This window comes from Oncorhynchus keta, unplaced genomic scaffold (genome assembly GCF_023373465.1).
Source record: "Oncorhynchus keta strain PuntledgeMale-10-30-2019 unplaced genomic scaffold, Oket_V2 Un_contig_9404_pilon_pilon, whole genome shotgun sequence".
NCBI classification, from domain to species: domain Eukaryota; kingdom Metazoa; phylum Chordata; class Actinopteri; order Salmoniformes; family Salmonidae; genus Oncorhynchus; species Oncorhynchus keta.
Window position 1 is genome coordinate 91,776 of NW_026290519.1, and position 19,700 is coordinate 111,475.

The 19,700-nt window shown below is 49.6% G+C and overlaps 1 protein-coding gene across 1 annotated transcript in view; it reads right to left on the reverse strand.

The window, feature by feature from the left end:
* Positions 1-19,700, reverse strand: part of LOC127927100 (E3 ubiquitin-protein ligase RNF19A-like) — a 106,291-nt gene that overhangs the window by 19,677 nt on the left and 66,914 nt on the right. The window contains 4 exon segments of the mRNA XM_052512887.1: positions 6,085-6,199; positions 8,765-8,927; positions 11,246-11,390; positions 15,196-15,404. Of these exon segments, the coding sequence (XP_052368847.1) occupies positions 6,085-6,199; positions 8,765-8,927; positions 11,246-11,390; positions 15,196-15,404 (632 nt within the window).

The window sequence follows — 19,700 nt, forward strand, 5'->3', positions numbered from 1 at the left end:
GGGACAGTATACTGACCACAGGGGACATGATGACAGACTGGGGACAGTATACTGACCACGGGGACATGATGACAGACAGGGACATGATGACAGACTGGGGACAGTATACTGACCACGGGGGACATGATGACAGACAGGGGACATGATGACAGACAGGGGACATGATGACAGACAGGGGACATGATGACAGACAGGGGACATGATGACAGACAGGGACATGATGACAGACAGGGGACATGATGACAGACAGGGACATGATGACAGACAGGGGACATGATGACAGACAGGGGACATGATGACAGACAGGGGACATGATGACAGACAGGGACATGATGACAGACTGGGGACATGATGACAGACAGGGGACATGATGACAGACAGGGGACATGATGACAGACTGGGGACAGTATACTGACCACGGGGACATGATGACAGACAGGGACATGATGACAGACTGGGGACAGTATACTGACCACAGGGGACATGATGACAGACAGGGGACATGATGACAGACAGGGGACATGATGACAGACAGGGGACATGATGACAGACAGGGGACATGATGACAGACAGGGGACATGATGACAGACAGGGGACATGATGACAGACAGGGGACATGATGACAGACAGGGACATGATGACAGACAGGGACATGATGACAGACAGGGGACATGATGACAGACAGGGGACATGATGACAGACAGGGGACATGATGACAGACAGGGGACATGATGACAGACAGGGGACATGATGACAGACAGGGGACATGATGACAGACAGGGACATGATGACAGACAGGGGACATGATGACAGACAGGGACATGATGACAGACAGGGGACAGTATACTGACCACAGGGGACATGATGACAGACAGGGGACAGTATACTGACCACGGGGACATGATGACAGACAGGGGACATGATGACAGACAGGGGACATGATGACAGACAGGGGACAGTATACTGACCACAGGGGACATGATGACAGACAGGGGACAGTATACTGACCACGGGGGACATGATGACAGACAGGGGACATGATGACAGACAGGGACATGATGACAGACAGGGGACAGTATACTGACCACGGGGACATGATGACAGACAGGGGACATGATGACAGACTGTATACTGACCACAGGGGACATGATGACAGACTGTATACTGACCACAGGGGACATGATGACAGACAGGGGACATGATGACAGACTGTATACTGACCACAGGGGACATGATGACAGACAGGGACATGATGACAGACAGGGGACATGATGACAGACAGGGACATGATGACAGACAGGGGACATGATGACAGACAGGGGACATGATGACAGACAGGGGACATGATGACAGACAGGGGACATGATGACAGACAGGGGACATGATGACAGACAGGGGACATGATGACAGACAGGGGACATGATGACAGACAGGGGACATGATGACAGACAGGGGACATGATGACAGACAGGGGACATGATGACAGACAGGGGACATGATGACAGACAGGGGACAGTATACTGACCACGGGGGACATGATGACAGACAGGAGACAGTATACTGACCACAGGGGACATGATGACAGACAGTATACTGACCACAGGAGACATGATGACAGACAGGGGACATGATGACAGACAGGGGACAGTATACTGACCACGGGGGACATGATGACAGACAGGGACATGATGACAGACAGGGACATGATGACAGACAGGGGACATGATGACAGACAGGGACATGATGACAGACAGGGGACATGATGACAGACAGGGGACATGATGACAGACAGGGGACATGATGACAGACAGGGGACATGATGACAGACAGGGGACATGATGACAGACAGGGGACAGTATATGACCACAGGGGACATGATGACAGACAGGGGACAGTATATGACCACGGGGACATGATGACAGACAGGGGACATGATGACAGACAGGGGACATGATGACAGACAGGGGACAGTATACTGACCACAGGGGACATGATGACAGACAGGGGACAGTATACTGACCACGGGGGACATGATGACAGACAGGGGACATGATGACAGACAGGGGACATGATGACAGACAGGGGACAGTATACTGACCACGGGGACATGATGACAGACAGGGGACATGATGACAGACTGTATACTGACCACAGGGGACATGATGACAGACTGTATACTGACCACAGGGGACATGATGACAGACAGGGACATGATGACAGACAGGGGACATGATGACAGACAGGGGACATGATGACAGACAGGGGACATGATGACTGAGACAGGGGACATGATGACAGACAGGGGACATGATGACAGACAGGGGACATGATGACAGACAGGGACATGATGACAGACAGGGGACATGATGACAGACTGGGGACATGATGACAGACAGGGGACATGATGACAGACAGGGACATGATGACAGACAGGGGACATGATGACAGACAGGGACATGATGACAGACAGGGGACATGATGACAGACAGGGGACATGATGACAGACAGGGGACATGATGACAGACAGGGGACATGATGACAGACAGGGGACATGATGACAGACAGGGGACATGATGACAGACAGGGGACATGATGACAGACAGGGGACATGATGACAGACAGGGGACATGATGACAGACAGGGACATGATGACAGACAGGGACATGATGACAGACTGTATGACCACAGGGACATGATGACAGACAGGGGACATGATGACAGACAGGGGACATGATGACAGACAGGGGACATGATGACAGACTGGGGACATGATGACAGACAGGGGACATGATGACAGACAGGGGACATGATGACAGACAGGGGACATGATGACAGACAGGGGACATGATGACAGACTGGGGACATGATGACAGACTGGGGACATGATGACAGACAGGGGACATGATGACAGACAGGGGACATGATGACAGACAGGGGACATGATGACAGACAGGGGACATGATGACAGACAGGGGACATGATGACAGACAGGGGACATGATGACAGACAGGGGACATGATGACAGACAGGGGACATGATGACAGACAGGGGACATGATGACAGACAGGGACATGATGACAGACTGGGGACAGTATACTGACCACAGGAGACATGATGACAGACAGGGGACATGATGACAGACAGGGGACATGATGACAGACAGGGGACATGATGACAGACAGGGGACATGATGACAGACAGGGGACATGATGACAGACAGGGGACATGATGACAGACAGGGGACATGATGACAGACTGGGGACATGATGACAGACATGGGGACATGATGACAGACAGGGGACATGATGACAGACAGGGGACATGATGACAGACAGGGGACATGATGACAGACAGGGACATGATGACAGACTGGGGACATGATGACAGACAGGGGACAGTATACTGACCACAGGGGACATGATGACAGACAGGGGACATGATGACAGACAGGGACATGATGACAGACAGGGGACAGTATACTGACCACGGGGGACATGATGACAGACAGGGGACATGATGACAGACTGTATACTGACCACAGGGGACATGATGACAGACTGTATACTGACCACAGGGGACATGATGACAGACAGGGGACATGATGACAGACTGTATACTGACCACAGGGGACATGATGACAGACAGGGGACATGATGACAGACAGGGGACATGATGACAGACAGGGGACATGATGACAGACAGGGGACATGATGACAGACAGGGACATGATGACAGACAGGGACATGATGACAGACAGGGGACATGATGACAGACAGGGGACAGTATACTGACCACAGGGGACATGATGACAGACAGGGGACAGTATACTGACCACGGGGACATGATGACAGACAGGGGACATGATGACAGACAGGGGACATGATGACAGACAGGGGACAGTATACTGACCACAGGGACATGATGACAGACAGGGACAGTATACTGACCACGGGGACATGATGACAGACAGGGGACATGATGACAGACAGGGGACATGATGACAGACAGGGGACAGTATACTGACCACGGGGGACATGATGACAGACAGGGGACAGTATACTGACCACAGGGGACATGATGACAGACAGTATACTGACCACAGGGGACATGATGACAGACAGGGGACAGTATACTGACCACGGGGGACATGATGACAGACAGGGGACAGTATACTGACCACAGGGGACATGATGACAGACTGTATACTGACCACAGGGGACATGATGACAGACAGGGGACAGTATACTGACCACGGGGGACATGATGACAGACAGGGGACAGTATACTGACCACAGGGGACATGATGACAGACAGAGGACAGTATACTGACCACAGGGGACATGATGACAGACAGGGGACATGATGACAGACAGGGGACATGATGACAGACAGGGGACAGTATACTGACCACGGGGGACATGATGACAGACAGGGGACAGTATACTGACCACAGGGGACATGATGACAGACAGGGGACAGTATACTGACCACGGGGGACATGATGACAGACAGGGGACAGTATACTGACCACAGGGGACATGATGACAGACAGGGGACAGTATACTGACCACAGGGGACATGATGACAGACAGGGGACATGATGACAGACTGTATACTGACCACAGGGGACATGATGACAGACAGGGGACAGTATACTGACCACGGGGACATGATGACAGACAGGGGACAGTATACTGACCACGGGGACATGATGACAGACAGGGGACAGTATACTGACCACGGGGACATGATGACAGACAGGGGACAGTATACTGACCACAGGAGACATGATGACAGACAGAGTACAGTATACTGACCACGGGGACATGATGACAGACAGGGGACAGTATACTGACCACAGGGGACATGATGACAGACAGGGGACATGATGACAGACAGGGGACAGTATACTGACCACGGGGGACATGATGACAGACAGGGGACAGTATACTGACCACGGGGACATGATGACAGACAGGGGACAGTATACTGACCACAGGAGACATGATGACAGACAAGAGTACAGTATACTGACCACAGGGGACATGATGACAGACAGGGGACATGATGACAGACAGTATACTGACCACAGGGGACATGATGACAGACAGTATACTGACCACAGGGGACATGATGACAGACAGGATAGTGACCACAGGGGACATGATAGACAGTATAGTGACCACAGGGGACATGATAGACAGTATAGTGACCACAGGGGACATGATGACAGACAGTATAGTGACCACAGGGGACATGATGACAGACAGTATAGTGACCACAGGGGACATGATGACAGACAGTATAGTGACCACAGGGGACATGATGACAGACAGTATAGTGACCACAGGGGACATGATGACAGACAGTATAGTGACCACAGGGGACATGATGACAGACAGTATAGTGACCACAGGGGACATGATGACAGACAGTATAGTGACCACAGGGGACATGATGACAGACAGTATAGTGACCACAGGGGACATGATGACAGACAGTATAGTGACCACAGGGGACATGATGACAGACAGTATAGTGACCACAGGGGACATGATGACAGACAGTATAGTGACCACAGGGGACATGATGACAGACAGTATAGTGACCACAGGGGACATGATGACAGACAGTATAGTGACCACAGGGGACATGATGACAGACAGTATAGTGACCACAGGGGACATGATGACAGACAGTATAGTGACCACAGGGGACATGATGACAGACAGTATACTGACCACAGGGGACATGATGACAGACAGAGTACAGTATACTGACCCCAGGGGACATGATGACAGACAGTGTACTGACCACAGGGGACATACTGACCACAGGAGACATGATGACAGACAGGGGACAGTATACTGACCACAGGGGACATGATGACAGACAGAGTACAGTATACTGACCACAGGGGACATGATGACAGACAGAGTACAGTATACTGACCCCAGGGGACATGATGACAGACAGTATACTGACCGACAGAGACGGCTGCCACCACAGGGGACATGATGACAGACAGAGTACAGTATAGTGACCACAGGGGACATGAGGACAGACAGAGTACAGTATACTGACCGACAGAGACGCCTGCCACCACAGGGGACATGAGGACAGACAGAGTGACTGCTCCTGTTATCACCAGGTTCCTCCTGTGAGGAGAGATGTCCTTCCCCTCGTAGCGGTTATAGATCTAACAGACAGACAGACGGGTTAGAGGTCAGAGGTTATAGATCTAACAGACAGACGGGTTAGAGGTCAGAGGTTATAGATCAGACAGAGTGACTCCTCCTGTGGGGAGAGATGTCCTTCCCCTCGTAGCGGTTATAGATCTAACAGACAGACAGACGGGTTAGAGGTCAGAGGTTATAGACCAGACCGAAGGACATACAGGGGTTAAAGTCAGGGGTTATGGATCTGACAGACATACAGGGGTTATAGATCAGACAGACTGGGTTAAAGGTCAGGGGTCATGGATCTGACAGATGGAGGTTACAGGTCAGGGGTCATGGATCTGACAGACAGGGTTAGGTCAGGGGTCACCGTACTGTGAGGAGAACCATGACTCTCGACTTACTGAAAACACATCAGGAGTGATGCAGTGGTTCCATCTATTGGCTAACTTTATTATGCTGCTGTGTTCATATAAAACAACTGTATTATTCTGTCTGTGTTCATATAAAACAACTGTATTACTCTGTGTTCATATAAAACAACTGTATTATTCTGTGTTCATATAAAACAACTGTATTATTCTGTGTGTGTTCATATAAAACAACTGTATTACTCTGTGTGTGTTCATATAAAACAACTGTATTATTCTGTGTTCATATAAAAAACTGTATTATTCTGTGTTCATATAAAACAACTGTATTATTCTGTGTGTGTTCATATAAAACAACTGTATTATTCTGTGTGTGTTCATATAAAACAACTGTATTATTCTGTGTTCATATAAAACAACTGTATTATTCTGTGTTCATATAAAACAACTGTATTATTCTGTGTTCATATAAAACAACTGTATTACTCTGTGTGTGTTCATATAAAACAACTGTATTACTCTGTGTGTGTTCATATAAAACAACTGTATTATTCTGTGTGTTCATATAAAACAACTGTATTATTCTGTGTTCATATAAAACAACTGTATTATTCTGTGTTCATATAAAACAACTGTATTATTCTGTGTTCATATAAAACAACTGTATTATTCTGTGTTCATATAAAACAACTGTATTATTCTGTGTTCATATAAAACAACTGTATTATTCTGTGTTCATATAAAACAACTGTATTATTCTGTCTGTGTTCATATAAAACAACTGTATTATTCTGTGTTCATATAAAACAACTGTATTATTCTGTGTTCATATAAAACAACTGTATTATTCTGTCTTCATATAAAACAACTGTATTATTCTGTCTTCATATAAAACAACTGTATTATTCTGTCTGTGTTCATATAAAACAACTGTATTATTCTGTCTGTGTTCATATAAAACAACTGTATTATTCTGTGTTCATATAAAACAACTGTATTATTCTGTCTGTGTTCATATAAAACAACTGTATTATTCTGTCTGTGTTCATATAAAACAACTGTATTATTCTGTGTTCATATAAAACAACTGTATTATTCTGTGTTCATATAAAACAACTGTATTATTCTGTCTGTGTTCATATAAAACAACTGTATTATTCTGTGTTCATATAAAACAACTGTATTATTCTGTCTTCATATAAAACAACTGTATTATTCTGTCTGTGTTCATATAAAACAACCGTATTATTCTGTCTTCATATAAAACAACTGTATTATTCTGTCTGTGTTCATATAAAACAACTGTATTATTCTGTGTTCATATAAAACACGCCTGTGTAATCATTGACTCGTACACAGTAGTTGTTGGGAACAACACTGCAGGTTAAGTTCTCCGGTACATTCCTCCATCTTTAGTCCACGAGCTTATCATCATCCTTCTGGTTGAACAGACGACTAGACTTCCACCTGATCATCCCGTTTACAGCACAGACCCATTACTGATGAACGGCCTTCTCTGTTGTCTGGTCATCTATCTGTCAACACGACGGCTGATGTCATCTGATGACCTCAGTCTGCCGTGTGTGTTTAGGGTCAGCTCACCTTCCTCATCTGATGACCTCAGTCTGCCGCGTGTGTTTAGGGTCAGCTCACCTTCCTCATCTGATGACCTCAGTCTGCCGTGTGTGTTTAGGGTCAGCTCACCTTCCTCATCTGATGACCTCAGTCTGCCGCGTGTGTTTAGGGTCAGCTCACCTTCCTCATCTGATGACCTCAGTCTGCCGCGTGTGTTTAGGGTCAGCTCACCTTCCTCATCTGATGACCTCAGTCTGCCGTGTGTGTTTAGGGTCAGCTCACCTTCCTCATCTGATGACCTCAGTCTGCCGTGTGTGTTTAGGGTCAGCTCACCTTCCTCATCTGATGACCTCAGTCTGCCGCGTGTGTTTAGGGTCAGCTCACCTTCCTCATCTGATGACCTCAGTCTGCCGCGTGTGTTTAGGGTCAGCTCACCTTCCTCATCTGATGACCTCAGTCTGCCGCGTGTGTTTAGGGTCAGCTCACCTTCCTCATCTGATGACCTCAGTCTGCCGCGTGTGTTTAGGGTCAGCTCACCTTCCTCATCTGATGACCTCAGTCTGCCGCGTGTGTTTAGGGTCAGCTCACCTTCCTCATCTGATGACCTCAGTCTGCCGCGTGTGTTTAGGGTCAGCTCACCTTCCTCCCCACGTACACAGGGATGCCTATGATCATGGCGGGGATGGCGATGCCAGCGATCAGAGCGATGCCCACCGGTGCGCCCACCAGCGTGCCCAGCTGCCACAGGATCTTCTTCTTCCTGCTCCACGGCTTCCTGCCCCAGAAGGTACATCCTGACGGGCTGGGGAGGGACGGAGAGAGAGGATTTACAACCCAACCCTGACAGGCTGGACAGAGATGATAACAACCCAACCCTGACAGGCTGACCAGGGGACAGAGATGATAACAACCCAACCCTGACAGGCTGACCAGGGGACAGAGATGATTACAACCCAACCCTGACAGGCTGACCAGGGGACAGAGATGATAACAACCCAACCCTGACAGGCTGACCAGGGGACAGAGATGATTACAACCCAACCCTGACAGGCTGACCAGGGGACAGAGATGATAACAACCCAACCCTGACAGGCTGACCAGGGGACAGAGATGATTACAACCCAACCCTGACAGGCTGACCAGGGGACAGAGATGATAACAACCCAACCCTGACAGGCTGACCAGGGGACCAACCCTGACAGGCTGACCAGGGGACAGAGATGATTACAACCCAACCCTGACAGGCTGACCAGGGGACAGAGATGATTACAACCCAACCCTGACCAGGCTGACCAGGGGACAGAGATGATAACAACCCAACCCTGACAGGCTGACCAGGGACAGAGATGATTTACAACCCAACCCTGACAGGCTGACCAGGGGACAGAGATGATAACAACCCAACCCTGACAGGCTGACCAGGGGACAGAGATGATTACAACCCAACCCTGACAGGCTGACCAGGGGACAGAGATGATAACAACCCAACCCTGACAGGCTGACCAGGGGACAGAGATGATAACAACCCAACCCTGACAGGCTGACCAGGGGACAGAGATGATTACAACCCAACCCTGACAGGCTAACAACCCAACCCTGACAGGGACAGAGATGATAACAACCCAACCCTGACAGGCTGACCAGGGGACAGAGATGATAACAACCCAACCCTGACAGGCTGACCAGGGGACAGAGATGATTACAACCCAACCCTGACAGGCTGACCAGGGGACAGAGATGATAACAACCCAACCCTGACAGGCTGACCAGGGGACAGAGATGATAACAACCCAACCCTGACAGGCTGACCAGGGGACAGAGATGATAACAACCCAACCCTGATACGCTGACCAGGGGACAGAGAAGATAACAACCCAACCCGGACAGGCTGACCAGGGGACAGAGATGATAACAACCCAACCCCCTGGACAGAGATGATAACAACCCAACCCTGACAGGCTGACCAGGGGACAGAGATGATTACAACCCAACCCTGACAGGCTGACCAGGGGACAGAGATGATAACAACCCAACCCTGACAGGCTGACCAGGGGACAGAGATGATAACAACCCAACCCTGACAGGCTGACCAGGGGACAGAGATGATAACAACCCAACCCTGACAGGCTGACCAGGGGACAGAGATGATAACAACCCAACCCTGACAGGCTGACCAGGGGACAGAGATGATAACAACCCAACCCTGACAGGCTGACCAGGGGACAGAGATGATAACAACCCAACCCTGACAGGCTGACCACCCTGACAGGGGGACAGAGATGATAACAACCCAACCCTGACAGGCTGACCAGGGGACAGAGATGATAACAACCCAACCCTGACAGGCTGACCAGGGGACAGAGATGATAACAACCCAACCCTGACAGGCTGACCAGGGGACAGAGATGATAACAACCCAACCCTGACAGGCTGACCAGGGGACAGAGATGATAACAACCCAACCCTGACAGGCTGACCAGGGACAGGGATAGAGATGACAGGCTGACAACCAGAGATGATTACAACCCTGACAGGCTGACCAGGGGACAGAGATGATAAACCCAACCCTGACCAGGGGACAGAGATGATAACCCTGACAGGCTGACCAGGGGACAGAGATGATAACAACCCACCCTGACCCTGGCAGGCTGACCAGGGGACAGAGATGATAACAACCCAACCCTGACAGGCTGACCAGGGGACAGAGATGATAACAACCCAACCCTGACAGGCTGACCAGGGGACAGAGATGATTACAACCCAACCCTGACAGGCTGACCAGGGGACAGAGATGATAACAACCCAACCCTGACAGGCTGACCAGGGGACAGAGATGATAACAACCCAACCCTGACAGGCTGACCAGGGGACAGAGATGATAACAACCCAACCCTGACAGGCTGACCAGGGGACAGAGATGATAACAACCCAACCCTGACAGGCTGACCAGGGGACAGAGATGATTACAACCCAACCCTGACAGGCTGACCAGGGGACAGTCTAGGGCATATAGCCTAGCAGAACTCTGGCTATTCAGAGGCAGAACACTGTGGTTAGTGTATAGATAGTGATGTACTCCTCCCTGAGTGTTGACAGACTCCTCACCCCTTTGCCTCTCACCTCAGGTAGTGCAGGTCAGAGATCTCCTTCATGCAGAGCCAGCAGAACTCACAGCCGCACACGGCGCAGGTCATGTGGTTACAGCTGCCGTCGTTCATCTTGATGATGTAAGCAGCGCAGCGCGGACAGGGCTTGATGTCATCGGCTGGGGACGGAAGGAATAGAAACGCCGTGTTTGTTGTTAAAACAAAACAGTGGACCACACCGCCCAGACAGCACATACACCCTCTTCTTCTTCTAGAACATTCCCAACCTACCTACTTCTATTGCCAGAGGCAGTATTCCCGGTTCTCGTCTGGCCACACAAGGAGCTCGGTGGTAAAGGAAGACTAAGTAATCTATTTTAGGATGAGGCTGTAACGTAACAAAATGTGAAAAACGTCAAGGGGAATACTTTCCGAATGAATGTATCCCCGTTGAAAACCTTTTGTTGGTTCTTCTCTGACATACAAGACGGTTCCATAAAACCTAAATATAATAATATAATATATATAATATAATATAAAATATAAAATCATTTCACCAGCGTCTTATTTCACAGGGCTTCATTCCATGTTTCCTTCCACAGGACACAGGAGAGATAAAAACGTCCTCTCACTGTCAACTACGTTTATTTTCAGCAAACTTAACATGTGTAAATATTTGTATAGGCCCTTCTCCACAGATTGCTCAGTTTGGCTGTGCGGCCAGCTCTAGGAAGAGTCTTGGTGGTTCCAAACTCCTTCCATTTAAGAATAATGGAGGCCATTTTGTTCTTCGGGACCTTCAATGCTGCAGAAATGTTTTGGTACCCTTCCCCAGATCTGTGCCTCCACACAATCCTGTCTCGGAGCTCTACGGACACTTCCTTCGACCTCGTGGCTTGGTTTTTGCTCTGACATGCACTGTCAACTGTGGGACCTTTAATAAGGTATTTCTGTTTTTTTATTTTTTAATACATTTGCTAACATTTCTAAAAACCTGTTTTGCTTTGTCATGAAGTATTGTGTGTAGATTGACGAGGGGGGAAAAAACTAATTTAATCCATTTTAGAGCACTTTTTGCCAGTCCTGTCTGGTCCAGCGACGGTGGGTTTGTGCCCATAGGTGATGTCTGGTGAGGACCTGCCTTACAACAGGCCTACAAGCCCTCAGTCCAGCCTCTCTCAGCCTATTACAGGGAGGTACCCTCTGTGTCCATAGGTTCCTTTACAACAGGCCTACAAGCCCTCAATCCAGCCTCTCTCAGCCTATTGAGGACATTCTGAGCACTGATGGAGGGATTGTGCGTTCCTGGTGTAACTAGGGCAGTTGTTGTTGCCATCCTGTCCCTGTCCCGCAGGTGTGATGTTCGGATGTACCGATCCTGTGCAGGTGTTGTTACACGTAGTCTGCCACTGCGAGGACGATCAGCTGTCCGTCCTGTCTCCCTGAAGCGCTGTCTTTGGCGTCTCACAGTACAGACATTTATTGCCCTGGCCACATCTGCAGTCCTCATGCCTCCTTGCAGCCTAAGGCACGTTCATGTAGATGAGCAGGGACCCTGGGCACATCTGCAGTCCTCATGCCTCCTTGCAGCCTAAGGCACGTTCATGTAGATGAGCAGGGACCCTGGGTTTAAGGCCTGGGTTTTAGGCCTGGGTTTTAGGCCTGGGTTTAAGGCCTGGGTTTAATGCCTGGGTTTAAGGCCTGGGTTTAAGGCTTGCAGTAGTAATGCTGTTAGTGTACCGTTTGTGGTCGTCCATCCATTAACGTTCCTGTGAATTCAAGAAATTTGTTCCGCACTTACGGACCGACTGGGCAGATGGTTCCCAGACTGCAGGTCCAGCTTCCCCGGCCCCCGGTGTTCGCCCCTCGGGATCAGGAGGTCCAGCTTCCCCGGGATCCCCTCGGGATCAGGAGGTCCAGCTTCCCCGGCCCCCGGTGTTCGCCCCTCGGGATCAGGAGGTCCAGCTTCCCCGGGATCCCCTCGGGATCAGGAGGTCCAGCTTCCCCGGGATCCCCTTGGGATCAGGAGGTCCAGCTTCCCCGGCCCCCGGTGTTCGCCCCTCGGGATCAGGAGGTCCAGCTTCCCCGGGATCCCCTCGGGATCAGGAGGTCCAGCTTCCCCGGGATCCCCTTGGGATCAGGAGGTCCAGCTTCCCCGGCCCCCGGTGTTCGCCCCTCGGGATCAGGAGACCGTTTAATCATCCTTCCATTCCCTGAAATGTAGACATCTCTCCCAGCCGGGATCTCTGGTAGGAGAGAGGTTCTGAAGTGGCGTTATGACTCAACCTGTGTGGGACTTGGCCGATCTGATAAACACCCTCTCAAAATGTTTGGTTGCTCTTCAGATGTTGCTTCAGCTGGGAGGACATCCACTTTATCGTCGACCCCCCCCTGAAATGTAACCTTCACGACTCCTGGGTCCCGGCCTCTCTTCTCTCATCTTTTCAGTGGCCAGACTCCTGGGTCCCGGGCTCTGTCACCAGCTCGCAGCACAACCCCTTGGTGAGCAGCTCTGACACCAGCTCACAGCACAGCCCCTTGGTGAGCAGCTCTGACACCAGCTCACAGCACAACCCCTTGGTGAGCAGCTCTGACACCAGCTCACAGCACAACCCCTTGGTGAGCAGCTCTGACACCAGCTCACAGCACAGCCCCTTGGTGAGCAGCTCTGACACCAGCTCACAGCCCGTTGGCCAGCAGCTCCCTCATCTTTTCTGCTGTGTCTTCGTTGTCCTCATCAGACAGGACTATTATAGATACTGTACGTCTGGGTACAACCGGTTCGTTGGGATCTATTTTGGGGTCATTCAAATTCTTTCCACAATACTATCCATTCTTGGTCCCCGGGTCAATACCAATCACAGATTTCTTTAGTTTTCTGCTCCAAATCCATGTTCAATGAGCAGCTTCTCCAGGTCGTCATGGAGACCGTTCAACTTCCTGTTTATTTGCTTGTCCATGGAACAACTTCCTATCGTTCACAAGACCAGCGGCGTGGTTTTCACCGAAGAGAGTCTCCGTCTGGATACTTTCCGCCAGACCTTTAGCAGCAGACTGCTCGCGTACGCTTAAACATAGACGACTGGTTTTAAAGTCATTCAACTAACTTTAGGAAGCTTAAAAACAACAGATTTACATACTTGTTTTCAAAGTTTGTATTTGGTCCAAAGCTCTCTCTCTTAGACCTAAACCTCAACTGGAGTGTGTTTCGCTCTCTTAGACCTAAACCTCAACTGGAGTGTGTTTCGCTCTCTTAGACCTAAACCTCAACTGGAGTGTGTTTCGCTCTCTTAGACCTAAACCTCAACTGGAGTGTGTTTCGCTCTCTTAGACCTAAACCTCAACTGGAGTGTGTTTCGCTCTCTTAGACCTAAACTGGAGTGTGTTTCGCTCTCTTAAACCTAAACTGGAGTGCGTGTTGATCGTCTTGTGTGCGTGTTGATCGTCTTGTGTGCGTGTTCATCGTCTTGTGTGCGTGTTCATCGTCTTGTGTGCGTGTTCATCGTCTTGTGTGCGCGTTTATCGTCTTGTGTGCGTGTTCATCGTCTTGTGTGCGCGTTCATCGTCTTGTGTGCGCGTTTATCGTCTTGTGCGCGTTTATCGTCTTGTGCGCGCGTTTATCGTCTTGTGCACGCGCGTTTATCGTCTTGTGCGCGCGTTTATCGTCTTGTGCGCGCGTTTATCGTCTTGTGCGCGCGTTTATCGTCTTGTGCGCGCGTTTATCGTCTTGTGCGCGCGTTTATCGTCTTGTGCGCGCGTTTATCGCCTTGTGTGCGCGTTTATCATCTTGTGTGCGCGTTTATCATCTTGTGTGCGCGTTTATCACCTTGTGTGCGCGTTTATCACCTTGTGTGCGCGTTTATCATCTTGTGTGCGCGTTTATCATCTTGTGTACGCGTTTATCATCTTGTGTGCGTGTTTATCATCTTGTGTGCGTGTTTATCATCTTGTATGCGTGTTTATCATCTTGTGTGTGTGTGTTACCTGCAGCACCACTCTCCTGGCTGTAGCTAAGAGACGAGGAGCTGAAGGTGCGTAGCCTCAGGCTCTGGGCTCTCTGCTGCCGGGCGGCATCACACGTCTGGTTGGGGTGCCACAGCTGTTTACAGTGGTAACAGAACTCCGTGCCACACCCCTCACGTCCACATGTGATCTTAGGACAGCTGGCACAGCCAAAGGCAATGACTGCATACCTACAAAACCAGAGGGAGAAACAGGTCAGGGTTCTATCTTCCAGGACAGGATGGGACAACTCTCTCTGTGCTCAATGTCCAGGAGTCTCTGCCTGAGTCGTCAGAACACCCCCTTATTCTAGAAATGTTCATTCATTCAGCTTCCAAAAAATCTAGCTTGTACTAATTCAGCCCAGACAGTTGTCCCCTGCCTGCCTCTCTCTCTCTCTCTCGCTTTCCCTGAGGACCCTCAGACAGGACCCTCAGACAGGACCCTCAGACAGGACCCTCAGACAGGACCCTCAGACAGGACCCTCAGACAGGACCCTCAGACAGGCAGGACCCTCAGACAGGCAGGACAGGACCCTCAGACAGGACCCTCAGACAGGACCCTCAGACAGGACCCTCAGAACAGGACCCTCAGACAGGACCCTCAGACAGTGGTCCCCTGCCTGCCTCTCTCTTTCTCTCTCTGATTCCCGGAGAACCCTCAGACAGGACCCTCAGACAGGACCCTCAGACAGGACCCTCAGACAGGACCCTCAGACAGGCAGGACCCTCAGACAGGACCCTCAGACAGGACCCTCAGACAGGACCCTCAGACAGGACCCTCAGACAGGACCCTCAGACAGGACCCTCAGACAGTGGTCCCCTGCCTGCCTCTCTCTTTCTCTCTCTGATTCCCGGAGAACCCTCAGACAGGACCCTCAGACAGGACCCTCAGACAGGACCCTCAGACAGGACCCTCAGACAGGACCCTCAGACAGGACCCTCAGACAGGACCCTCAGAACAGGACCCTCAGAACAGGACCCTCAGAACAGGACCCTCAGAACAGGACCCTCAGACAGGACCCTCAGACAGTGGTCCCCTGCCTGCCTCTCTCTTTCTCTCTCTGATTCCCGGAGAACCCTCAGACAGAACCCTCAGACAGGACCCTCAGACAGGACCCTCAGACAGGACCCTCAGAACAGGACCCTCAGACAGGACCCTCAGACAGGACCCTCAGACAGGACCCTCAGAACAGGACCCTCAGAACAGGACCCTCAGACAGTGGTCCCCTGCCTGCCTCTCTCTTTCTCTCTCTGATTCCCGGAGAACCCTCAGACAGAACCCAATGTCTCTATACGTATACTAATAGACAGTCATCAATCTACACCTGTTGTATTCGGCGCACGTGACAAATAAACTTTGGTTTGATCATTCATTCCTATGTGAAGACCAGTAACCCCTCAACAAGTCGCCCTTCAACTACAGTTATTCAATGAGAGGGGGCAGCACTGAGCTAGCCTGCAGTACCACGGTCGACCTTCAACTAGAGTTATTCAATGAGAGGGGGCAGCACTGAGCTAGCCTGCAGTACCACGGTCGACCTTCAACTAGAGTTATTCAATGAGAGGGGGCAGCACTGAGCTAGCCTGCAGTACCCTGGTCGCCCTTCAACTGGAGTTATTCAATGAGAGGGGGCAGCACTGAGCTAGCCTGCAGTACCACGGTCGACCTTCAACTAGAGTTATTCAATGAGAGGGGGCAGCACTGAGCTAGCCTGCAGTACCACGGTCGACCTTCAACTAGAGTTATTCAATGAGAGGGGGCAGCACTGAGCAAGCCTGCAGTACCACGATCAGCCCTGAACTTTGTGGCTTCAATGAGAACGGATCAGTCGTTCTCACCTGTCCAGAAAGACAAACAGCTGGTCAGAAAGTCTCCAGGCTGGATCAGAGGCAGGTCATAACATTTAACACCCGTTAAGACTGTCTGGCCGTTAAGACTGTCTGGCCGTTAAGACTGTCTGGCCGCTAAGACTGTCTGGCCGCTAAGACTGTCTGGCCGCTAAGACTGTCTGGCCGCTAAGACTGTCTGGCCGCTAAGACTGTCTGGCCGCTAAGACTGTCTGGCCGTTAAGACTGTCTGGCCGCTAAGACTGTCTGGCCGTTAAGACTGTCTGTTTCACCAGCCACGTTGGCGGGGGGTCAATTTGCAAGGCACTACGAATAAAATCAGACAACAAATAATGTATAAACACACGTGAGTCAGGTCAGAATGCTGTATCTTTGTCCCACTTTGTGTTTTCAAAGTGTTTCTGCCGTTTTGTTTCATAGATGCTAATTGCACATAGAAATACAGATCCTAGATCCCCACCTCACACAGCAACGCTGCCTGACAGGGGAGCTGCGCTCAATGAGAGATTCCTTTTTGGAGGCGCTGCACACACACACACACACAGGCCTTAAATGTTGGGCTAATTTACTGGAAAGTCTACAAAGTGAGAGACTTTGTCCTCGTGTTTCTTGGATATTTACTTTGTTTTGTTCACAAGTTGTTTTTCCACGTAAGTTTGAGTCTGCTGCTTCAACTGATTGTGAACGCGACGCCTCAGTCAGTTCCCTAATCTCTCACACACACACACACACACACACACACACACACACACACACACCTCGACCTCGAGCGGTCCCGCTACCACTGGGCAGCCAAACATTGTCTCCGATATTTTTATTTAAAGACAAAAAAAAAAAGTAATTAAATGGAATAATATACCACATTACTTCTTACTAATACATTTCTTGTTTTTTGGTGTTGTAACGTTCGTTATTTTTTGATGTAATTATGGGCGAACAAATATTTATTTATTTATTTGGGCTGATAAAAAAAAATGTGAGCGGCTGGTAGATTTTCTAAGTAGGATTCAACACTAAGAGCCAGACTGACTGTTTGGACTGTAACAAACAGCAGTAGGATTCAACACTAAGAGCCAGACTGATTGTTTGGACTGTAACAAACAGCAGTAGGATTCAACACTAAGAGCCAGACTGACTGTGTGGACTAACAGCAGTAGGATTCAACACTAAGAGCCAGACTGACTGTGTGGACTAACAGCAGTAGGATTCAACACTAAGAGCCAGACTGACTGTGTGGACTAACAGCAGTAGGATTCATCACTAAGAGCCAGACTGACTGTGTGGACTAACAGCAGTAGGATTCAACACTAAGAGCCAGACTGACTGTGTGGACTGTAACAAACAGCAGTAGGATTCAACACTTAGAGCCATACTGACTGTGTGGACTGTAACAAACAGCAGTAGGATTCAACACTTAGAGCCAGACTGACTGTGTGGACTGTAACAAACAGCAGTAGGATTCAACACTAAGAGCCAGACTGACTGTGTGGACTAACAGCAGTAGGATTCAACACTAAGAGCCAGACTGACTGTGTGGACTGTAACAAACAGCAGTAGGATTCAACACTAAGAGCCAGACTGACTGTGTGGACTGTAACAAACAGCAGTAGGATTCAACACTAAGAGCCAGACTGACTGTGTGGACTAACAGCAGTAGGATTCAACACTAAGAGCCAGACTGACTGTGTGGACTGTAACAAACAGCAGTAGGATTCAACACTAAGAGCCAGACTGACTGTGTGGACTAACAGCAGTAGGATTCAACACTAAGAGCCAGACTGACTGTGTGGACTAACAGCAGTAGGATTCAACACTAAGAGCCAGACTGACTGTGTGGACTGTAACAAAACAGCAGTAGGATTCAACACTAAGAGCCAGACTGACTGTGTGGACTAACAGCAGTAGGATTCAACACTAAGAGCCAGACTGACTGTGTGGACTGTAACAAACAGCAGTAGGATTCAACACTAAGAGCCAGACTGACTGTGTGGACTAACAGCAGTAGGATTCAACACTAAGAGCCAGACTGACTGTGTGGACTGTAACAAACAGCAGTAGGATTCAACACTAAGAGCCAGACTGACTGTGTGGACTAACAGCAGTAGGATTCAACACTAAGAGCCAGACTGACTGTGTGGACAAACAGCAGTAGGATTCAACACTAAGAGCCAGACTGACTGTGTGGACTAACAGCAGTAGGATTCAACACTAAGAGACAGACTGACTGTGTGGACTAACAGCAGTAGGATTCAACACTAAGAGACAGACTGACTGTGTGGACTAACAGCAGTAGGATTCAACACTAAGAGACAGACTGACTGTGTGGACTAACAGCAGTAGGATTCAACACTAAGAGACAGACTGACTGTGTGGACTAACAGCAGTAGGATTCAACACTAAGAGCCAGACTGACTGTGTGGACTGTAACAAAACAGCAGTAGGATTCAACACTAAGAGCCAGACTGACTGTGTGGACTAACAGCAGTAGGATTCAACACTAAGAGCCAGACTGACTGTGTGGACTGTAACAAACAGCAGTAGGATTCAACACTAAGAGCCAGACTGACTGTGTGGACTAACAGCAGTAGGATTCAACACTAAGAGCCAGACTGACTGTGTGGACTGTAACAAACAGCA